The 24,921-nt window shown below is 44.4% G+C and overlaps 1 protein-coding gene across 4 annotated transcripts in view; it reads left to right on the top strand.

Moving 5' to 3' along the window:
• Window positions 1-24,921, top strand: part of LOC147891199 (uncharacterized) — a 94,221-nt gene that overhangs the window by 55,848 nt on the left and 13,452 nt on the right. For 3 of the 4 annotated variants that reach the window (XM_087389258.1, XM_087389259.1, XM_087389260.1), the window contains exons 13-17: window positions 16,339-17,010; window positions 19,239-19,759; window positions 20,222-20,282; window positions 20,513-20,581; window positions 20,689-21,001. In XM_087389258.1, the coding sequence (XP_087245384.1) occupies window positions 16,339-17,010; window positions 19,239-19,759; window positions 20,222-20,282; window positions 20,513-20,581; window positions 20,689-20,790 (1,425 nt within the window). In that variant the 3' untranslated portion in view covers window positions 20,791-21,001. The remainder of the gene's footprint in view (window positions 1-16,338; window positions 17,011-19,238; window positions 19,760-20,221; window positions 20,283-20,512; window positions 20,582-20,688; window positions 21,002-24,921) is intronic. The other variant, XM_087389261.1, reaches the window with a different exon arrangement.

Genomic DNA, 24,921 nt, shown 5'->3' with positions numbered 1-24,921 from the left:
CGGATTATTCAAGATAGAGTCCGTAGTATGTTGTCTCATGCTGCCTTACCCCATGGTTTTTGGGCAGAGGCTGTTCAAACAGCCATTCATGTCATCAACAAGTCACCGAATAATCGGTTGGATGGTAAAGTACCTGAGGAACAGCGGTATGGCAAGCCACCCTCATATAAACACTTGAGAGTGTTTGGCTGTGATGCGTATGTGCACGTACGAAAAGAGCAGTGCAACAAACTCCAACCAAAGTCAAATAGATGCATCTTTAATGGATATGGTGACAATGGTGAAATGGGGTATAGATTGTGGGATCCCGTTGGAAGGAAGATTATACGCAGCAATGATGTGATTTTTCATGAGGAAAGCATGCACAGGCAGCCCACTCAAAAATCAGAAAATAGGAAGGTTGTCTTTGAAGAAATCATTGTGAATAGACAGCAAAATATGCCCAATAATATGCAGCAAGGTGCTGCTGCAAATGTCCCTAATGCGCAGGGAATAGAGGCTCAGAATCAGCCCAATCAAATTGCCTTTGATATGCCACAGATAGAGCCACATCTGGGTGATGTAGGACAGCCAGAGGAGGTGGTACAGCCACATAATATGGCAGATATGCAGGCTGAACAGCCAGCCAATCAAGATGATTGGGTAAGAAGATCCACCAGAGTCTCTAAACCTCCTGATAGGTTTGTTCCAGGACAGAACTATGTGGCTGATTTTGTCATGTTGACAGATTGTGGTGAGCCTTCATGCTATCAGGAAGCAATGAGAAGGTATGATAAGAGAAAGTGGGAGAAGACCATGCATTCTCTAATGGATTCTCTTGTCAAAAATAAAACATGGGATTTGGTGAAACTACCAACTAGAAAGAATGCCTTACCATGCAAATGGGTTTATAAGATCAAGGTCACTCCTAATGTTGAGAACAAATACAAGGCAAGATTGGTTGCCAAGGGGTTCAAGCAACAGAAGGGCATTGACTTTGATGAAATTTTTTCACCTGTGGTGAAAATGACAACATTGAGGGCTGTTTTGGCATTGGTTGCACATGAGGATATGGACTTGTGTCAGATGGATGTCAAGAATGCATTTCTCCATGGTGATCTTCATGAGGAGATTTATATGGTACAGCCAGAAGGGTTTGTCAGTGAAGGCAAAGAAAAGTTGGTATGCAAGCTGAAAAAGAGCTTATATGGGTTGAAGCAGGCTCTAAGGGAGTGGTACTTCAAATTCCATACTTTCATGCAATCTCAAGGGTTTAGGAGAAGTGATGTTGATCACTGTCTCTATACCAAGAAAGCAAAGGATGGTAGCCTTATTTTGCTCATCATTTATGTTGATGACATGCTTACTGCAGGCAAATCTCGGTATGAGATCGATGCATTGAAGATGGGACTGCATAAGACATTTGATATGAAGGATCTTGGTGATGCAAATCACATTTTAGGGATGCGCATCATACGGGACAGAAATCAGAAATTGCTCTATTTGTCTCAGAATGCATACATTGGCAAGGTTTTGCAGCGTTTCAATATGGAGGGAGGAAATATTCTTGGTACTCCATTGCCTCCATATGTGAATTTCAGTCAGAAAGACAGCCCACAGTCAGATGATGAGAGGGTTGAAATGGCCAAGATTCCTTATGCATCCGCGGTTGGTAGTCTCATGTATGCAATGGTGGCTACACGTCCAGATATTGCCTTTGCAGTGGGAGTTGTCAGTAGATACATGGCAACACTTGGCAAGAAGCATTGGGAAGCCGTGAAAGGTATCATGAGATATCTTAAGGGCACAATGCATGTGTGCATTTGCTTTGGGAAGAAAGACTTGGTTCTTCATGGGTTCACAGACTCAGATTTTGCAGGATGTGTAGACCAAAGAAAGTCTACTACAGGATATGTTTTCACCTTAGGTGGTGGTGCTATTTCATGGATCTCTCGGTTGCAGAAATGCATTGCTTTATCTACTGCAGAGGCAGAATATGTTGCAGCCATAGAGGCGTGCAAAGAAGCCATATGGTTATCTCGTCTAGTGGGAGATATTGGTTTATCAGGAGAGGCTCCTATTTCGCATTGTGATAGTCAGAGTGCTATTCAGCTAGCACGTAATCCTGTGTTTCATGCCAAAACGAAACACATCGAGGTGAAATATTATTTTATCAGAGGTGCTTGAGGATAAGCGTATTCAGCTTGTCAAAGTGCACATTGATGACAATCCTGCAGATCTTTTAACCAAGAGTCTTAACCCGCAACGCTTTGCACATTGCAGAGTACAGATGGGTGTTGGCTGAGTTTCTCATGATTGAGATTCTCTTGTATTTTGTGTATATGTTTTCTATGTACACTTCTTCCTCTTTTGAGTCTTAACCCGCAACGCTTTGCACATTGCAGAGTACAGATGGGTGTTGGCTGAGTTTCTCATGATTGAGATTCTCTTGTATTTTGTGTATATGTTTTCTATGTACACTTCTTCCTCTTTTTGTGCACATTGCCTTTAAGTGGGAGATTGTTGGGGATAAAGGCATAATGTGCTATCCCTTGTATAAGTGGTACTTATAATGCCACGTCATCACCTTATCTATTCTTTGTATAAAAGGCAATAAGGGAAGTCACATCGAAGATTTTTGCTTCCCACAAACTTGTGTTCTCTCTTTTGCTCTCTCACCTTTCTCCATCTCCGCTCCTTGCTTCCATCATTATCTTGTGTTCTTTGATGATATATTCATATACAACAAGAGTAAGGAAGAGCATTTGCAGCATGTTGCTAAGGCTCTCAAGCTGCACCAGCTAGATGCCAAACCTTCTAAGTGCTCTTTCATGGTGCAAAGGCTGGAGTACTTGGGTCACATCATCTCACATGAGGGTATCTTAGTGGATCTAGCAAAAGTGCAGGTGATTAAGCAATGGCTAACACCCTCAAATCTCACTCAGTTAAGGGGTTTTCTTGGTCAGACTTCTTTCTACAGAAGATTTATTAGGCACTATGCCAAGAGAGCTGCAGTTTTAACAGATTTGCTCAAGAAGGGAGCCTTCTCATGGAGTCCATCTGCCCAAGCAGCTTTCAATGATCTCAAGGAAGCTCTCACTTCAGCACCTATCTTGATATGCCCAGATTATTCAAAGCCTTTCTTTATTGAGGCTGATGCTAGTGGCAGGGACATAGGGGCTGTTCTAAAACAGGGTCATTGTCATGTGCACGGATTGGTATTTGACGTGTACTAGGTACACAGAACTAGCTCAGGTTAGCCTGGGGAGGCTTAGAGCTAGGCAAGCTTGATTCTCGGGTTGAGTGGCAAGGGTACGAACTATTTATAGGTCTTCACTATTTTTGGCGCCGGGGCCCGAGTCTATAAAAGAGGCCCAGGGGGTTCAGTTCTCAGTGTGCAGTTGGGAGCAAGTCTCGTTCCCAGGTGCTAGGTCTGATCCTGGATTGAGTCGCGGATGCGCGCTTGCATCTTAGCATAGCCCAAGGCCCAGTGTCAGATCCAGGGCCTCACAGCGCCACCTGGTGGTATGGGACACCAGGCTGGTTTGGATCTGATTGGGAGTTCGTGCCAGTAGCTCAGCTCGTGGCTCGGAGGGGACATCTTCTGATTGGGGATCACATCCCGTAGATGTCATGGTTGGGTGGTGACCAGCCTGCTCAGATCTGATGTTGTGTGTGGTTGTTTTGCAGATCAGGGGTTTCAGGAGTGCTGGGACGTGTCAGTTGGTATCAGAGCCAACTCCTGAGGTAGGAACTTCTGATGCGAGAACTTTTGATGCCCTAAATTTCGAAATCCGTTGCTGCGTTTTTTGCTGGATACCTGGGATAGAAGGGGTGGAGAGATATCTGGGAAAAGGAAGAAGAAAAGGAGAGAGAAAAATCGAGATCTCTGAAGGCCTGTGAGAGAAGGCTAGAGGAAGGGGAGAGAGAGCAGAAAAGCAGGAGAGAGGGGCGGAAAAGAGCAGCAAGGGAGGCGTGGAAGAGGCGCCTGGGATGGTACGGAATAGGCTGGGGGCAAAGAGAGGCTTGTGAGCCTGCGCAGAAGGCTGCGTGCAGCCTGCGCAGGGGGTGCTTTTTTCGAAAAAGCACCCCTCCAAAGCTAGGGGGGCTTGGCCTTTTTTGGAAGCACAGCTTCCAAATAAGGCTGCCCTGCACCCTATATAGGTGGGGGGCAGGGTACCAGCCTACCCACAAGCCAGCCTACAGCTTCGAGGCAGCACCTCGATTTCAGTGCCAGCCTGCCTCATCCGACCCTGCCTGCGCCAGCGCTGCCCTGCATCGAGCAGTCTGTAGCATCCGTACCCTGCCAGCGTCAGCCTGCGACAGCCATCGAAGGCTCTGCATCAGCACCGTACGGACTGTACGGAATACCTGCGTCAGCCCTGCATCTGCTGCTGCGAACCCTGTCTGAGCACCTGTACCTGCAGACTGTACGGACGCCGTACAGCCACGTCAGCACTGTACGGCCTCCGTCAGCACTGTATGGCCTGCGTCAGCAGTCGTACAGCCACGTCAGCAGACCGTACGGCCTGCGTCAGCAGACCGTACAGCCACTTCAGCAGCGCGTGCATTTGGTTGCGGGTTCGGAGAGGTCTCGGGATTCGTGGGCTTTCGATTCGCCAGGTTCCAGCATCTCCTTCCGTCAGCATCTTTCGGGACGGTTTTCTTCTGCTCCATTCTCTTCTGTACTTCGTTTCAGCCAGTTATTTCTCTCAGTTCGTATTCAATCGAATTTCAGCCATGTCTGATGCTCCAAATCCCGAGTTCACCATGGGAGAGCAAGACTTGGATTACACTCCTGTGGGAGAGGAGGATCAGGGTCTCTATGACGACCTGATAACCAAAAAGGCCTTCAGTGAATTTATGACTGCTCTTGATGGCAAATTCGAGCAGGTCAATGCTAATCAATCGGGGTTGACACAGCAACTCCAGGGGATACAAGCAACTCTCACTCTTCTGGCTAGCACTGTACAAGCACTCACGCATGTGGATGCTATGGCTTCAGTGCTAGGCCCGAATATAACTCCAGATCCTTTCCCGGGTGACCAAAAGTCAAGAACAAAGGAGGTAGTTGACACTTGGTTGCACAAGTGGCAGGTACACTTCCAATTCCACCCCTATCCAGATGAGAAAAAGATCCAGCTTGCAACAGGGTTTATGTCAGGTAAAGCCTTGCTATGGTGGAAAGAACTCCAGCCTAAGCCTGATACTTGGACAGATTTTGAGGGGATCTTCAGGAAGGAGTTCTTGAAGAAGGAGGATGATTACGATATCGTTGGCAAGCTCAAGGCCCTCGATATGCCAAAATTAAACTTGACCTTTGAAGTTTATCTTCAAAGATTTAGGGATCTGCAAACCAGGGCCACTAAAATGGATCCAGTGACCTTGTTAGGTTTCTTCGTGGATGGTTTGCCAGACTCCTACAAGTTGCAGATAAAGAACAACAAGTGCACAACGTTGCAGGAGGCCATGACATATGCACGCATATATGATGATACCATGGCCGGTACCAAGGTAACCACAGTTACCGATACATGGGTGCCAAGTTCAGTTATCCTCCACCATCAAAGATCAGATTTTGTTAAATGAGCATGCAAAGGATGAAGTGGATAGAATGCAAGCCACCCTACAGCTGGCCAAGGATAACCTTCTCAAAGCACAAGCTAGGATGAAGGAAAATGCAGATAAGAAGAGGAGGCATGTGGAATTTGAGGAGGGAGATTGGGTTTATCTCAGGCTGCACCCTCATAGATATGCTTCTTTAAGGGGCAACACTAACACTAAGTTAGCTCACAGGTTCTACGGCCCATTTCAGATCCTTAAGAAGGTCGGAGACTTAGCCTATAAACTCAGCTTGCCAGCCAGAGCCAAGATTCATAATGTATTTCATGTTTCTCTACTCAAGAGGTATGTGGGCCCATCCATTCCACTTGCAGCAGATTTACCTCCCATGGATGAATCAGGCCAAATTGAGTATATTCCAGAAAAGATCTTGGGCTATAGAGACAAGGTACTCAGAAATAAACATTTTGTAGGAGCATCCACATCTCATGAATTGAGTTTATGCCTACTTGCTCGTACCAGGCTGGAATATTCCTACCCTTCTTTTCATTTTCAGTTGCACCATTTGTATTCATTTTTAGGGAAAAATTTCTGTAAGCAGGAGGGGATTGTAACAATAGTTACTTCCAGCTTAGTAGTTAGCTCTATTTTAGAGGAAAACTACTACTTTCTTTTGTAAATGCTACTTTAAATCAGGTAATGCCACGTGACGGCTCTTGGGAGTTATCCCATAAGCATCTATTGTTACCGGCCCACTTTCCCATAATATGAAAGGGGCTTTAGCTGTACTTTCAAGTACCTTTTGATCATAATACAAATTGGCGTTTGCTCTCTTTGGTGATTGATCCAATCCCAAGAAGGATTTTCCCTAGCAATGGCTAGCCAGCCCATGGAGCTGCAAGTCCATGCCCTCTCTTGTGAGAGTGTTTCTAACCCTACCCCTGTATATTTCTGTTCTTTCTATTAGTTTAGGTGACAATTTAGTAAATAGTTCTACTCGGAATCAGTCCCAATGCTCACATGTGGTTTCACATCATCACATTACCTGAAACCGGACGTTCCACAGTTCAGTGACTAGACTTCGGAGACATTGACCAATTGTTCAGTGGGCAGATGGCACATGATTTGATTTTTCACACACATGCCCATCATTGTAAAGCCTATTTGGCTATTTTTCGGCATTGTGCACATTATTTCAAGCCTTGTAAGGCCTCTTGGCTATTCCCGGCATCATTTGCCACAAGCCTTGTAACAGATTTGATTATATATTGCAAATCTATTTTCACCGACAGTTCATATTTCACTTGATACAGTCAGTGTTTTGCAGTTGATTCAAACAATGATTTCACAGACACTTTGAGTACATTTCTTTTATCATGTCTACGACTAGTAACCTCAATTTGGAGGCATTTGCTAAGCTAGACAACTCCAATTACGGCACATGGAAATATTGAATGGAGACCATTCTTGTACTTCAAGACAAATGGGAGTATGTCGATGGATCTACACCGAGACCATTGGACGATCCAACCAGCAGTAGGTCTACTCCACCTGTTGTCATAGCACCAGCAGCAGGATCTACAGCTACTCCAACAGTACTCGCACTTGAGCAGATCTTGCCATTGCACAAGCACATGCAGAATGGGATAAGAAAGACAAGTATGCATATCGTCTGATCAAGCAAAATGTGCAAGATGTCATGCTAGGACAGCTGAACACAGTCAAGACATTAAAAGAAGCATGGGATATGTTCACAGCTCTCTATGAGTCTAAGAACACTTCCAGGATTCTCACACTAAGAAACCAGATAAACTAGAGTTTCCATAACAGCAGTGAAACCGATCATGCTTACGTATTGAGGATCAAAGATTACAACAATCAACTCGCAGCAGGAGAGACTATGAATTCGGAAGAAATGGTTCATGTCATCCTGAATGGACTAGGAGAAGGATATGAGAATCTAGTTTAGATTATTGCCATCCAATGCCATATTTCAGCATTGGAGGAAATCTAGTCAGTTTTAGTTGGTGAAGAACTTAGGACGCAAGCCATTCACGCATGCAAAGGTCATTCCAATGATCAAGCATTCACAGCTTTAGATAGAAGCAGAGGCAGAGGCAGAGACAGAGACAGAGACAGAGACAGATCATTCCAGCGAAGTGGTCATCATCAACAAAGTCAGCATCAAAGTTAGAATCAGCATCAATATCATCCTTAGCAACATCAGCATCAGCATCAGCAAAGAGAAAATCATTCTAATCGAGGAAGATTCCAAGGACGAGGAAATGCATCCACCGTGTCAAACATTCAGTGCAACTACTGTCATAAGTTTGGACACTATGAAAGAGATTGCCGCAAGAAGCAGTATGACCAAGGCGGTCAATCAGCAATAATGAATCTGAGAACTTGGTTCTGTAGAAGATTGAAACAATGTATCTTGATATAGATTGCAATTCAAAAGAGAAATTCAGTTATCAAGTCGATCAACCAGATTAGATCCTTGGTACATGGAGGATATGCAAAAGATTGAAACAGTGTGTCTTGACATAGATTGCAATTCAAAAGGAGAATTCAATTATTAAGTCGATCAACCAGATCAGGATCCTTGGTACACCGACAGCGGTGCATCATCTCATATGAGCAAAGCATCAGGAATGGTTCACAGAGATGAAATCATTAGAAGAATAGAAGAATGTTATCTACACAGCAGCTAACACATCGAATCCAGTTCAAGGAAAATGTATTGTCCCTATGAACAATTTCATTGGTACGAAAGGATTGGTGAAAGATGTACTCTATGTTCCGAAACTTAGCAAGAATCTCTTATCAATTGGTCAAATGACGGAAATGAAGAATTGGAAGCTTTATATGAGAATAACACTTGGGAATTATGCGACCTTCCACTAGGTACGAAAGTATTGGTGAAAGATGTACTCTATGTTCTGAAACTCAGCAAGAACCTCTTATCAGTTGGTCGAATGACGGAATAGAACTATTGAGTTATCTTTGATGGAGATGAATGCACGATCAGAGACAAATCCAGAGGATATTAGCTAGTAGAAAAAGCAATATATAGAGCACTCACTACAGGTACATGTGAGGTTATATGGCTCAAAAGACTTTTGTTAGAAACAGACTACTTTGATGAATCAAAGCCAACTACAGTGTACTGTGATAATCAATCGGGTCAAGCATTGGCTAAGAATTACGCCTCCAAACAGCTTGAAAATCTGCAACCAGCGCGCGTGGATGGGCTGCTCTCTGCTACAGTAGTTTGGAAACCCTAAAACGGGGATGAAGATGCTCTGAAATGGCTCAAATTTCCACCACGTGCTGCTCCTAACAGACCTGAATAGAGGCGGCTATGCAGCAGCAGCCTCGGAATGGCTTGAAAGTGCCTTCAATGACCTCGAACTTCTGCAAACGATGTGCACAAGTGGTCGGCTTTGCTGCAGCAACTCAGAAAGGCTGATTTTTGGTGACGAAAACCTTCACACGTGCTGTCAGGCCTTGAAAACTGTGCCGACTTGCAAGGAATAGACTGCCTAGTGCTCCGAAATGGCTCGAAGGAAGGCAGCAGCTGTGAAGGAGGCGGCGGCAGGCTGTGGCACACACTAGCACCTAGTGCATATGGGATAAGACTCATGATGACACGTGGCACTCACACAAGACTCACACACATAGACTAGTACTAGATTACCTAGTAGTACACACCAACACTTCACACCAACACACTCTTTGGCTATGATATCTCCAACATGCTCTCTAGCTGTGCCCTCTCTTCTCATCACTTCTCTTCTCCTCTCCCCTCTTCATATTTTGTCACCTTTTACTAGAAGGTTAGAGCTCATGAACCATTTCTTTGAGTGTTTCTACAAGAGGGGGTATTGCAAATTCTTAGTCTAGCACATCGATTTTTGTATTCGATTCACATCTTTATGGCCTTAACCACCTAGGGTAGATATAAATCCTTTGCTTTAAAGTGCTCATCAATCCCGAATATGCTTAACATGGAGCTTGTAAGCCATAAGCCCATAGTGGAAAGAGGCATAAGAGGCATTAGGTGTGAGGTACGTACAGTGCGAGACTCTAAAGACCCTTAAATTTTAGAGGTGTAAGAGGCATTATATTTTGTTTTCACGGGGAGGGGAAATCAACTTAAAAAGTATCATAGGTTCATGAATCCAATGACATGTACATGTACAGTTTACTCCATGACTTATAAGACAATACTAGTCATAATAATAAAGTTTAAATTGCATCATGCTGCATGCACATTACATATAATATATGATCTCCTCCTAAATAGATTGTAGGAATACATGCATGTGCCATGACCCATGAATCATGATGCTCAATCCTCACCATGTACTGGTCTCTAGATCGTGATCATGATCAAGCCATTTTCTTCCTCATCCTCATCACCACCTTCATCTAAGAGTAACTATTGGATCATGAAGAACTTAGAATACCCAAAATCTCCCTCCCTAAATGTGTTGCCGTCGTCATCATACTTAGGCTATCACCCTCTTCAAAGCCTCCACTGCCTCCTCCTCTACGAACTCCTATGGCACTGGACCAGGGAACGTTGGGCATCCTACATGCCTTCCAAAAGTGGCATCACTATTGTATGAGAGCAAAATCAAAGTCAAAACTGATCAAAGAACACTCAATGTTTCCTCACATAGCCCAAATTGCCAGCCAATCAAAAAGGATGGTTGGCTTTAGTGCAGTCCTATGATTTTTACATTGAGTACAACAAGGGGAAAGAAAATGTGGTTGTAGATGCCTTGTCCAGAATGTGGACTTGCACATTGTCTGCAGTTTCTACCATTTACCAGGATTGGATACATGGCATTCAAGAAGAGTACATGCAGAATTTAAAGAAGCAGCCATCGTTTCAGAATTGCAGGAGCTCATGCCAATTATCATCTTGCCATAATGGGTGGTTGTGGTTACAGAACAAAATTTGCTTCGTTCCAACTCACAGTATAGGTAGCTGGTGTTGAGAAAAATGCATGTCGCCTCTCTGATCTTCTTGCCTATGAACATGGTAGGTGAGCTATTTGGCATTAATTTTTTTGCTTTCAAAAGCTATTACTCCAAGCTCTTGCCTCAGAACCCCAGCTCCCAAGCCTTTGCCACTAGCATTTGCCTCGAAATCAGGGCATACTACCACAGGGGCATGAGTGCGTGCAAATGTCAGGTCTTCAAAACTGAGTTGCACTTCTTTTCACCACAAAAAGACATCCTCCTTTAAGAGGTCCGGAAGAGGATCTACCCTTTTGGCAAATTTCCACATAAATCATCTGTAGGAGGAGGCAAGACCAAAAAAAACCGTACAGCTGGGTGGCATTTTGTGGCTGTGGCCATTCTCACGAGTCACACATTTCACCTTTGCGGGTTCCACTCAAATGCCATTTGTGCTCACAATGTGCCCAAGTATTCGACCTCTTCTGCCATAAAAGTACATTTTCTGGTTTTTGCATAGAGTCTATGCATGTGAGTCAGGTTCAGGACATAGTGGAGCTGGGGAAGAGGAGATAGTTGACATGAGGGCTGTATCTGATGGGCTATGTCAAGAGTGACACCTCGTCTCTAGCGGCCTTCTCTAAGGGGAGCTGAGATAGACCGGACCTTGATAGGGTGTGCTCTGGTCACTCTCGGTGTTGCGTGTGGTCTTTGCATCCCTTGCACAACAGTGTTGCGTCTTCTCTCCCTACTAATCCACAATGTCGCGTGTGGTCTTTGCATCCCTTGCACAACAGTGTCACGTCTTCTCTCCTTACTAATCCATAGTGAGGTCAAGGAGACTACAACCTCCACACCACAGTGAGAGAGATCTTGTCTTGGCTATGTTGACCTGCATACTTGAGTATTTGCATAAATTTCTTAGTGTCTCCAGGTGTTTTTGCCTGTCCCTTTTGCTTTTTGTGAAGAAGATTACATCATTTGCATAAATGAGTAGTAATAGGGCATACCCTGCAATTGAGACTCCTTCTTTGCTGTGCTTTCTCATCCAATCTTTCAATTCATCGATAAAGAGACCAAAGAGAGTTGGTGAGAGGGGGCTGTCCATTCAATGGCATAGGTCCATAAGGCTGCCTATCGGCATTCTGATCATCATCAAGAGAAACTCCCTCAAACAAAGATTGCCCATCTTGGGAGGACTCCTGTCCGCTATCCCAATCCCAATCCTCATCATTGTGTGACATACTTGCTGAATTCTCCTTGCTGCAATTCAAAATACAGCAAGCAATGCTTGAACCAGAGACAACCACAGCCTCACCTCCTTCAAGAAGACGGTGATGTCTTGCTTGAACCAGAGACAACCACAGCCTCACCTCCTTAAAGAAGACTGTGATGTCTCCTCACCAAAGCAACCACGGACTCACCCCCTTGAAAGTTGGTGATGTCCCGGCTACGGAACCATGAAACCGGCCTTAAATAAATCAAAGGGCAGTAAAACTAACAAGTAACCAGTCAACACTGTTACATCAACAATTCAGCAAAAGTATTACCAGCAGATTGGCAGCTAGAGTGCTCCCGCACCAAGACAAAGACACAGATTGGCCCCAAACCTTGGCGCCCCTTTCGGTATTTCTTTAATTAAGTGAGAGGCCCTGAAATCCAGGCTACATAAAGGATACACTCTTTCTTACAATTGGGGCATTCCTCATCCCAATGGGCATCCACATCCCTGCATAGCCCTGACTGCTCACCGTTCTCACTAAACCTGGCAATAAGAATCCATCTCTATTTCAGATTGACTGCAATCAGCCTGGAACTGTTACTAGCAGCCCACTCAGCCACTCAGTTCCCCACAGCTGTCACTAGTGCCCAATTAGCCATCCCTTTGCTCAAAGCATGGAAAGAAAGTATACACAAGCTTTCTTCACTGTCCAGGACTGCCCTGACCAATAGTCTCTCACTCTATGGGTCGCACATATCCTGATACAATAACTTGTTTCCCAAAGAGATCTAGCATCACAATACACCAAACCCTATGGTAGTCACACTTGTACTATCCCTCTTCGGGTTTCAGGGACACTTCCCATTCCAAGCATGGATTCCCGACCCTTGCCTACTCAGCAATGAGGCTGTACGAAAGATGTGCCGTCTGCCTAGTAACCCTTTCTTGCATGTGACCCATCTCCTGGAGAAACCAAAAACATATTCACACACGGAACATATTACTAGCCAAAGCCAGCAAAGAGGATACACAATGAATTTGAGGCCGCTTGCATTTAGCACCCTTCCCTTTCTCGGTAGGCATCAATACCTTTACACATTAGCCCTGCGGGGCTCTGCTCTCACACCCATGTGACCATAGGCATCCATTGTCAGTGCAAACACATGCATTTAACCCGACAGTGTTTCCCACACAAGGCCACACGCTCCCCAGACAAATCACAAGTGCCCCTGACTCACTGGAATACCCAAACAACGGGTGTAAGCATAATTGAACTGCCCACGGTGCTCAGAAGCATAAACGACCTCTGAAAGCATTCATTGTAATCGTCCTGCCAAGCAAGTCTCTTAAAAAACACGGCCCAATTCTCACGGGCAATTCACGAGAAGGGATGGGTGAACCCTTTACCAGCTAGGAGCTTAACCAAGCTCATTCAGGAGCTAAAGCATACACTCGGGAAGCTTTCCATCCACGCTGCCACATAGGTAACAATGTGTACCAACTTGACTCACTTGCCCATGCACACAGCCTAAGGCAACTACAAGCATCCCATACACCTATCTGGTCACCGGTCTACGTACAACTCCTTGTCCCTTCCACAAGTGTACGTCATCCGTACATAGCAGCTGACGGTAATTGTATTCAGCCGTACAAAGCTACGCCAACGTGGATCAAAGGGAGTGATCTGATCGTACCAGCTGTTGTATTAGCCTGCAATACTTGCATCTGTGCACCTATATGAACTGCTACGTACAGTCCCGTACGCTTGTACGGACTGTTCCAAACAGTCCTGTACAGGTGCTAGCTGCTCGTTCTGGTAATCCGTACCACCCAAATGTGCTTTCCGTACCAGCAACTGTACTAGGCCATACCACCAAGGACTCCAATGCTCCATACAGCCGTTCGTCAACCATCATGAACACCCCTGTATAGCCGTACGATTGCTGGTATCCATCGTTGTAGGCTTCGAGAAACCCCCGTGAGATCCCTTCGCCAAGCCCGTCAGCTATTGCATGCTTTGCCGTACGTTTTGTTGACCCCAGCCAGCCCGTGACCCTGTGCCCCTGTCGCGCGTCAGCCAACCGAGGTCTTTCCAAGGTAATCCTTTCCAAAAACGTTTTGCATGGGCATGCCACGTGGCAGCCCATTAAGGCATCTACTTGCTACTCTTTGATTCGGGTTCATTCAGTTCTGCATTTCGAGGCGTATTCTTGCAGCTTTTCCATTAGGGTTTGCATTTTGGTGTCTCCGAGGTTTCCATTAACTGCTGGACACGTTTATTCCAGCATTTCTCAAGGTGCTGATCCATTTCAGAGCCCTAGACCAGCCTCTTCATTTGCTGGTTATCCATTTCAGCTTGCTGGTTTTATTACCTCAGTTTGATACTATGGAGCCTCGTTCTCGTGGTGAAGACACATCAGCACCACTCTCAGCTAGGCATGAACAGAATGACAAAGCAGTGGCACTTATTTGTGTGAGGTTGGCTAACAAACTGCTTCATCAACTTGACCTCACTACTTCAGCCAAGGAGAGACCATGGACAAGCTCGAGAATATTTGTGCCATATCTACTGGACTTGAACAGCAAGATATCCCTCTTTGAGGTGGTAGATGATGCTTAGTTCTATGTGTTTTTGTGTTGTGGTCAGTAAAGGTTCTTAGCCTTGAGTTGTCCCACTAAATTCAATGTATTTGGAGTCAATAAGAGGTACTCAGCCTTGGGTTGTCGCCCAAAAATGAATGTATTGTTTTTTACTTTGGTATGATGGTATTGACCACCCAATTGAGAGTAATGGGGAGTGATGGTTTACCCTTGCCAGTCGGAAGTTGACTGAGAAGTCACTATCACACAGGAGGTGTTGGATAGTCGGACTTGCTCTTTGCAGTATTGCGGTGGAGGGGGGACCGGTCTCCTCCTTGCGTGTTGGGTCTCACACTCTGTGCTCTAAAGGGGGGTGTTGGAGATATCATAGCCAAAAGAGTGTGTGTGAGATGTGATGTGTTGGTGTGTAGTACTAGGAGATCTAGTACCTGTTCATGAGTGAGTGCCACGTGTCACTATGGTATTATCCCATATGCACTTGTCATGTCATACTTGATGAATGAATGAAAGCCTTTCTATCGTCTCTTCATTTGAGTATCACTTCTTCACTCCCTAGCCTATCTCTCTCTCACTCTCACCATGTTTCTAACATCTATGAGATTGAAAAAACAAGATACAATGAGCTGAATGGGCGGAGCCTCTAACAGGCATCTACATCCAAGACAAGTGCAACATAAACATAGAAACACTAGTACGAAAAAGAGGATGGAAGGTGTGGGGTGGCATCAGTTTGGTGGTCCTCCGGGTGTTGGCGGAGGGAACTAGTCCACAAAGATCCCAATGATGTATGAGGCTGCAGTGGCATAAAACCCGTGTTAGAGCGTTGGCAATGATTATTGTGTGGTCCGTTGTGGTCTCCTATCTGTGGCCTTGTGTCAAACAAGTGCTAGTGTCGTCGGAAGATCCTTGAGTCTAATCTGTACATCAACCTGTTGACGAGTCTGTCGTGTCTCTCACTTTGAGCCTCGGCTACATTGCCCCCCTAGGGTTTGCTAGTCCCTGCTATATAGCTAATGATCACACTCTGGGTGGAATTTGACTGAGCATTTTGATCTCGTCTATGTGCCTTGAGCAGATGGTCTTTGTGTTGTACGGCTGATTTGGGTAAGACAAGAGGCTAGAAATGGGTCCGAACCCATCCTGTAGGTGCGCACGCGCGCGCGCACACACACACACATAGAGGCCTCTATGCATGCAGATATATAATGCATGTGCTTACTTTGTGTTTGTTCTTTGTATGCATGCTTGCGTGTATTTGCAAATAAGTGTATGGCTATGTGTATATGGACCTACGGATGCATACATGTGCATGTACGTGCTTATATGTACACATATGTATATTTAATATGTATGAGGTACATACACAGAGGAAACAAACATACATATAGTCATGGTACAGATATGCATAATGTATGTTTTCGCTCTATCAATGTATGTGTGTATGTGAGGATGCGTTTACACAATGACACATACTATGATTTCAAGTTATGACTTCTTTAAATCTCGATTTATTCCTGATAAACTTTTCATGGCCTATTGGCAGACACAATGACATCATACAAACTGTTTAAAACTTTGTGGATCACTGACAGACACAATGACATTATACGAACTGTTTTAACATGTGGGAAGATGCTTGCTAGTATGGTTTGCTTTCTGCTTGTAGTGGTTGCCCTAGTCCAGCCCGCGATTGGGAATCTCAAAGTAATTTTTTGTGCCTACTCTCTGTACCTGTCTTAGATCCGTTCCTCTTGTCTCTATATGGGAAAGGTGACACCTACTTGGGACTTTCGTGTACCTGAATGTACTTTGTAGGCACAAAAACCTTCCCTTTTCTGTTTCACCCTTTTCTCTCTCTTTTGTAACTACCTTGATCACAGGTGGTGTACGCTTACAAAACTTGTGATGCTACTTTTTTGTTCTAAATGTCATCATATGTTGCTGTTTCTTTCTTGGATATTTGTCGTGAATGATCTCAAAGGATTTTGTCTTTCTGTGTGTAGTTACTGGAAGAGATGACGGGTATGATTGATGCTTTGGTAGCTGCCTCTATACATCCGGATGAAGAGTTTACAGATCTGATATCTTTGACAATGGCCAACGAAGCTATGGCTACTGTACAGAGTAGCTCTCCTCGTCAGGCGAGGTTTGTGGATGTAAACAGTGTCTCACAAGCTTGGGCGACCTTGCATGCACTTCTGCATTCTCCTAGAATATTGTACCGAATACAGGGCTATTCGTGGTTGGCAGACTTATTGTCTGCAGAGGTGATGCAGGGTGGCATGAGAAAAAGCAACAGCTCTGATGCTAAATCATTGCAATATCAGTTTGGTTTATTCAGAAGTGGGGAAAGCAGTGACTCCGAAAAAAGCAAGGACACGAGCTCATCAAGCATCTGCTCAGCTGTTCAGCTGCTATGTGGGATATTGAAGTCAAAGCATTCCTTTGTCCGGAGGGGATTCATATTTGTGCTGGAACGGCTGCTAGTGAAATGCCAGCAGACAGCGATAGACAGTGATTCAGCACGTTATACTTTGTATGAAAGGGATCGAAGACATGATGGAGACAGGAATACAGGAGCAGAAAAGTGGGAAAATATAATTATTGCTTTAATGAATGGGGCATTTTGGCAAATTGTTTCTGCTAATGATAAAGATCGCATAGACATTCTGGAGGTAACCTTTCTGACAGTACACATCCATGCACATTTTTACATAGAGTGCCTTTGACTGATGCGTGGTTGCATGTCTCTGCAAGTGCACCGTCGTGTGCTTTTCCCCTCTTCATTCTATCAGCTGCTCTTACCCTGTCTTCGTCTGAAATTTCACTTCTTGCCATTATTGGTAATGTCCATCACCTCTTGCCAGTTGACATTCATTCACCAATACGCAGTTTGATCACAGAATGTAGCTCATTAATGTACAATGTGGATGAAATTTTATTATGATGTTCAGGATATCTTCAGCAAAGACTTCTCTTTTTCTGAATTTTTGTGGCTAAGTACATAGCTGATGGCTTAATGTCGCATCCGTCTTAAGTTATGGATGTCTCTCTTCAAAAATTATCTGTAGGCCATTGGGAGATAATCTGTGAAAGAGGGTAGTATGCAATTCTTTGGGGTACCTAGGCTATATGAAAGAAGATACTCAGTTTAATGGTACACAGGCCACATGCAGGTCAATTGCTTATCAATATAATCAATTTGAGTAGGACTGTGTGGTTAATGACGAGATATGTGTAGAGACTCATATCGTGAGTAAATTGGCAGATCTCCTTGGCTTTACTAACTGTAGGAAGCATACCTGCCTTTCCCACAAAATTGGATAGACATTTTCTTACTTTCAACAGGGACTTTTTGGGACTGACTCTCCATTCTGCGAGTTTCTGTCACACCTGTCCTGAACACTGGCTGTGATAGAGAACAAGTGGCTGGAGCCAAGTTAACAAATAACACAAGCCTTTTTCGAATGTATCGGTATGTACATTTTTTCTCATTTGGTGTCGTAGAAAGTGTATTGGTTATGCCAAATCCCTTTAGTCCATGAAAGATTTTGATCTGCTGTCATCCAGAGATTCTGGGCCGAAGTATCTATTTGCAAATAGGGAAAATTTTGTCCTGTAGTCAGTGCTTTGGTGTTAGTTCCTGTAGTTGTTACTTTTTCCATCAAAAGACTCTTTGGCGTTAGTTCCTTTAGTCATTACTTTGTTGTAACCTTCTGTACCTCCAACTTAATCTCATTACTTAGCTCCAATCCTCATGTATCACCAGCTCAATCTGCTGTGGAATTGTTTAAGTTTATTTAGCTTATTTTCAGGGTAATCCATGTCCTGTGTAAGTGAGACCACAGCATATATACAGAGCTTATTCCACTGATTGGACCCGTTTGTGTAATATGACATTCAAGCTTATTGTTTATAGGTGGTGGGAGAGAGTGCAACTGTGATACACTTCAAACGATACCAAAGACTGTAGTCATCAAGCTACTTATCATCCTCGTCCTTTCATGGCTAAAATTGTCTGAATACGTTGCACATTTGTAGCGAAGCATACGTCCATTTGAAGATTCTCAATTCCTTTGAAGAATGTTGGCCCGATTCATATAATAATATCTTGTCTAATCCCTCTGCTTTGTTATTTTATTTTCCTCTTCAGTCAGGGAAACACAAAAAATATATTCTACCCCCCCAAACATCCGACAAAAACCAAGAAGGATTAGGAAAGACCTTGGACACTGTAACAAGGTTCTTTTCTTCTCGTCATATGACTCTATTCTGTACCCTTTTTTGTCATCTGTCTGCACCACCATGGCAGGTTTGAAGGTTTACTTCTCAAAAACAATGGAACCTTTGCTAAAGCTATACTGTGCTGCAAACGTGACATATAGAAACTCCTAGGCATCACGAAATAAATGTGCAGCCCCAAAGTCTACTTGTGATCTTTTGCGAGAGGAAATCTGTCCAGGAGTTTTGTGCTTCTATTGGTATGCTTTGTGCTAATAATCTATTTCTCATGTAGCCCTGAGCAGCCCTGGCTCTCCAACAACCATTGTCTTCCCGGCACCCCTTGTCCCCTTTTTTGGAGCCAGGGGGAATGTCCATTTTTTGTTCCCCATTTTTTTCGAAGATATCATTTTCAGATGGTTTGAATCTGTGAAGCTTGGCTGAGATTTATTCCTGTATGTACATCGTTTGTGTTGTGTATTGAAGTTGAGCATTCATTTCTATTTTCCTAAGATGCTCAATGAAGTAAAGCTTAATCAGCGATGTATAGAGTTTATCTTGCTATCATGGATAAAACTTAGCTCCTTATGGCACTCAAGCAAAGTTGTTGTGTTGTATTTGATGAAGCGACCTCAGAACGAAAACATTTGTTTTACTGATGACTCAATGCATGGTGTTGCAGATGTGTAATGTAATGTTCTCTCATCTCTGTGTTACGCTTCCTTCATCAGCAAGGACGTCAATTTCTTCAACTCCTTATCTGAGGGACACAATGGTATTCAATAGATTAGGAAGTAATTTCGACTCAAATGGAAGGCTATTTTCTTCTTTTTTGGACTCTGAAAGGAGGGACAACAGGCAGTCTGAGAATGAAACAAGAATTAGAACCTTTACACCAGGTAGTGCTTGGAACCAGATTACCAAATCAAGCTCTGTGGCAGCAATGCTATTGAAAGGACAAGCTGCAGCCCCTAAGGTTCTGGTTGGCAGTATGCCTACAGATCTCTTGTATTGGCCTTTGTTGCAGCTAGCTGGAGCAGCTGCCGAGGATATGGCATTAGGTGTGGCAGTTGGTAGCCGAGGCAGGGGCCGTACACCTGGTGGTACTTCTGATGTAAGAGCAGCTCTTTTGATTCTCCTCATTGGGAAATGCTCAGTCCAGAAGACAGCATTTGAGGAAGTCGGTGGAGAAGAGTTTTTCAGGTGTGTAATTGCTATAGATAAAAATGAAGCTTTCGTGTGCCTTGTTCATATTAAGGATTTCAATGATGAGGATGGTCTTCTGATATGATGCTGTGGTTGTGGCTTTCAACAACTCTTGATTCAGTAACTGCATGCATTTGCAGTATGCTTGTGGCTCAAAAGAGCATTAGGCATCCCAAAGTTCTTCCTTTTTCCAACTTTTAAGGCCCTGGACAGATTCATGGATATGAAAGCTATTGGTGTATCTGTGCTTATGAAAGCAAACTTATTGCCCTCCCATAGCAAATGTTTGTGTTGGCTGTCGAATGCTTGTTTATTATGTAGCATGAATAATATCATATTAGGTAATTATGGGAGTTTCTACTGTCAACATGGATGATTGCTGATTGCTGATTGCAAGTCGTATGGTTTACCTTTTAAACTGGAAATATGGTGACTTCTGAGAATGCTTCTTTATGTCAGGTCCCTGCTGGATGATTTAGATGCTCGGGTTGCTTACTACGCTGCTTCCTTTCTTTTGAAGGTTTGTGACACTGCACATCCTTACAGGCTACCTATGACTGCGCTTCCTCTCTACCCCTTCCTTTTCCCTTTTGGCTCGTTCAGTCGCAGGGGTCTATGCTTCCTTTCAAGTTTTCAAAGTTGTGTCTACGCGGATCAGCCTAGGGGATCAGCCTAGGGGTCCTTCTAACCTGTTACCTTGTCATATTTCTGTCCGTAAGTTGTGTCCGTAACTTGTAAATGCATGAACAGAGAATGATGACTGAAGAACCTGAGAGATATCAGCGCGTGCTTCACAATCTAGTTTTCAGAGCTCAGCAGGTTTGGAATCGATCCTGTTTAATGCTCACTTTGCTTTGGTATCTCCCTTTGGTGTACGGCATGTAACTTTCACATCGTGATTCCTGATAATTGGATGTGTTATGCAGAGCAATAATGAGAAGCTGTTGGAAAATCCTTATCTCCAAATGCGTGGGATTTTGCAATTATCGAGCGATTTGGGGAGCCAGTTGTCATTTCAAGAATTGTAATCGGAAAATCCATCTTAAATGAACTGGATTAATTATAGACATGGCCACAAGGTTCTGGAACATCTCGTAAAGCGAATGCTGGGATGCTAACTATGAACCTTTCAAAACTTATTACAAGTGCCATCGTATACAAGGTTGCATGCATTCATCTCATTGTTAAAGCTCTCCTTCTAAACTGCTGCTGCTGAAGTATGTACTGGTTCTGCTTGTGGTAAGTGTTCGTAAGCCCTTTCCTTACACTCTACAAGTTGCCGCGCGGAGAGAGAGAGAGAGAGAGAGAGAGAAAGAGAGAGAGAGAGGGGGGGGGGGGGGGGGGAGATGTATTACCATCTTCGGCCTTCAAGACAAAGTACAATCACAGAGTAACTCATACAAGCCATTATGGGCTGAAGTAGAGGGCTGGCTAAGGCTCTTTGCTGAGTACTAACCTAAACTAAGCTCAAAACTCAAAACTCAAAAACTAGTACTCAATCTTCAAAACCCATAAACCTGGTGCCAAGGTGGCTCTCCTATGAGCTGCCAAAATATCTCGTATCTGGTCTTCCGGGGGGACGTGGTCTCTGCGATATTTGTATATGGGGGGCCACGTTGAGAGTGATGCCTTTGCTCGAGCGATACCCTTTGAGTAGAGCTGTGATAGTTGAACCTCCATCGTACATGCCTTGGTCCATCTCAGCCCATGTTTTCCTCATATCGTCTATCTCCTCCTCCTCTACTCTGCTATGTCCAGGGGCAGTCTCAAATGTGTAGAAATTTGTGATGTGTTGCTGACCTTGATCCATCTCTGTCTAGTGTGGTATTGTCCCCTCCTGCTGTCTGATCTGACGCAATCCCATCTCCATCAGATAGAGGCCAACACATACCTATCGTGACCATGCCCCTCTTGAAAGAGAGAGTGGTATCATCCTCGGAAATGCTGCTCTTTCGCTACCTCCCCCAACGTGCATATTGTGCAGATCCGCTGCTCTGTAGGCGTACCTGTGGCTCTCCCTCCCTCTATCCTCAGTTGATGGAACAAGACCCGCTTCTTTTCAATGGCATTCCTCAAGGCATGTGAGACTCGCTTGCCCTCCGGCTACTAGGGTTTGATAATCATTTTATCTGTCGATACGCTCAAGAAGTAGTTGTGGGGTAGAACATGATCTTGGTGGGGAACTCTTGGTCCCCCCCCCCAACCCACAAAAAAAAAAAGAAAAGGAAAGAAAAGAAAAAAGAGTCTGTGACGTATGGAGCTAGAGTAGATCCAACCGAATAATACGTTTCATCTCATCCTGTGGGACCAAGGAGTCAAGGGCATCCAAGCTGTACTAAAAGGGAGGTGGAGATGGTCCATCTGAACACCCTGGCTGTCAAACCATCTGGATATGGATGTGTACCAGGGCATGTGAACCCACTCTCAACTATCCCTCTAGGTAAGGCCCAGACCCTGTAAAGATAAGTGACCGTCTGGAAGATGGCATCAATTTGAATTGGAGTCATGGTGAACTCTGCATGTATGAATGGCGGGGGACTGAGGGCTTACTCCGAATCATTCTTGGTCCCATAATCAACTATAGCCTCTCGAAATGCTCCCTCTTAGTAGCTGATATGTCACTCCCTTGGAAAGGTGCTGTGTACATGGTTGTCGGTCTCACCAGTGTAAAATAGCCATTTCTTTGTCGGGGTTCTTGGAAATGTGCCTAGAAACAATAACGTCGAGAGAGAGAGAGAGAGAGAGAGAGAGAGAGAGAGAGAGAGAGATGTATTAATGAACACTGAAGACTTCGCGGGCCTATGGGTGGGACAAGGTACAAAGTACACCAAAAAGGATGATCTCATACAGGCCCCAATGGGCTGGAGCAAAGGGCGCGCTAAGGCCTTGCTGAGTGCTAAGACTGATAAACTAATAACTTTGCAGAGCTCAATAGCTCGAGCAAAATCTAAACAAGATATAACCCAGAGACTAGCAATTGTCTGAGAGCTAAGACTCGGGCTCAGAAGCCAAAGCCCCAGTGGGTCATCTGCGAGTGGCGAAAATGTCTCGGATCTGCGTTTGCCGGGCTGTATCATGCTGTGGTGTGGCGGAGGGGAGGGGATGTGGTCTCCTCCATCTCTGAACCCGTTGGGCTATGTTCAGAGTGACCTCTCGCCTTGGGCGGTCTCCGTTGAGGAAAGCTGTGATAGGACGGACCTCAAAAGAGTGTGCTCGTGTCACTCTCTATGCTGCAGGTGGTCTCCGCGTCCCTCTCTTAGTAATCCAGGCTGCCTGCAAGTCAGCTATCTCCTCCACCTTCATTCCGATTTGTCCTGGAGCTGACTCAAATGCATAGCTGTGACGCGTCGCTGCGCTCTATGAGCCTATCTGTCCTGCGGTTTGATCACCTCCTTGTTGAAAATGGGGAGAGGGTGAGAGACACTCAATCACAGGTTAGAAACAAGAGCTGAGGCACGAACTGATGTTGATAGATTGTGTAATCATAGCAAGTACATGGCCTCATTTATAGGCTGGGCAAGCCTTATCTTCCCACACTGACACCTCATAGATGAGGTCACACACAAGAGAATCTAGATCCTATAATCTAGGGGAGGAATCACACCTACCACATGAGGTGGCACAAGTGGCCTCAAGACTCTTCACACTCACACACTGCAGGACACTCCTAGGACTCTAGGACCACACACACTAGGACTCCGATAGTTCCAACAAACCCCCCTTTGGAGCTAGGGTGAGAAACTAATGACATCATCCAGACTGTGCATCCCAGGCAATCTCAGAGGCTAATAGCTGAGCATAATTCAGAGGTTGAACCAAGCACTCTCATGGCTTAGGTGTCAACGTGATTAGAGACTCAAATCTAAGCATGGATGCATGACCAACTCATAGGTCTAGGGAGTACACCAACATCTTGGAACTCGGCCAGGCCTGATAAAAGACATAACAACCCCTTTGTCTCCTAACTGGGTACATGGAAATAAGTGGAGCCTTTTATAGGACAAGGCACACAAAATGACAAATTATTACATCATTTTAGGGGGGACTACCCAAGGCAGAGTACCTAACACACATGACTCTAGAAAGCCCACTCTTCATCTATCACCTCATGGAGGGGTAGACCAGAAAGAGCAACAGTGCAGGCTTGTTTCTCAGGTCCAGAAGGTGTAGCTTCATCGTCTTCGTCCTCGCTCTGCTCCGCAACCAGATTGGCATGTTCTTTGGCTTGTACCTTTGCCATCTTCTTGAAGCAACGATCCTCTGGATGGCCAAGCTTCTGACAGTAATTACATTTAAGAGGTTTTCCTTTCTTCTTGGGCTTATTCTTGAGAAAGAATGCTTTGCTAGATTCAAAGGAAGATTCTGCTTTCTCCGTAAGCCTACGGTCCTCATCAATGAGATGAGCTACCATATCCTTAAAGCTCATATTGCGGCTGACTCTTAGGACAGTAAGGATCTCATTGTACTTGGAAATGTCTTCATTACTTGAGAGAAGTACAGCAACTTGATCATCATCTTCAACAATGGCTCGGATGGCAGATAATTGTTGGAGAATTGACCCAAGATTGCTCAAGTGTTCATTGAGGGTTTCAGTTTCCTTCATCTCGAGCTTGAAGAGTTTTTGTTTGAGAAAGACTTTGGAAATTGATCTTATTTCCAAACAAATTCTCTAATTTTTCCCAAACGTCATTTGCAGTCTTATCAAAATCCACATGGTGGATAAGGTTGTCAGCTAAAGCTAGGCCAATGATAGCCATTGCTTTATCATTTTGGTTCTCCCACCAACTGATTCTAGCATCATCACTTTGGGGTTTTGGCTCCTTGCCATTGGTGATATTCCATATGCCTTCTCGCATAAGAAGAAGCCGGAGTTTCGTCTGCCAAGTTGGAAAATTGCTCCCTGAGAATTTCTCGATGAACGAGGAGTTTTTTATGCTATCCATTGGTGGGAAGGTCTTAGCTGTTATTACAGCAAGTGTCTAAATCCCTTACAATGTTTACTCAAATTTTGCAAAAAAAGCCCCAAATACCATATCATACTACACTAAAGCAGAGTAAAATCAATGTATGTTTGCGAACGATAGATAGTACAAACAGAAAAGCCCCAATTTGTTGCAGAATAGTACCGGTTGTAGCAAGATCTAGACCGCAAGAGTGAA

Source organism: Dipteris shenzhenensis, chromosome 18 (genome assembly GCF_047967505.1).
Source record: "Dipteris shenzhenensis isolate YYH24624 ecotype China chromosome 18, Dip_SZ_1.0, whole genome shotgun sequence".
Classification (NCBI taxonomy): Eukaryota; Viridiplantae; Streptophyta; class Polypodiopsida; order Gleicheniales; family Dipteridaceae; genus Dipteris; species Dipteris shenzhenensis.
This window is presented reverse-complemented; position numbering and strand designations above follow the sequence as displayed.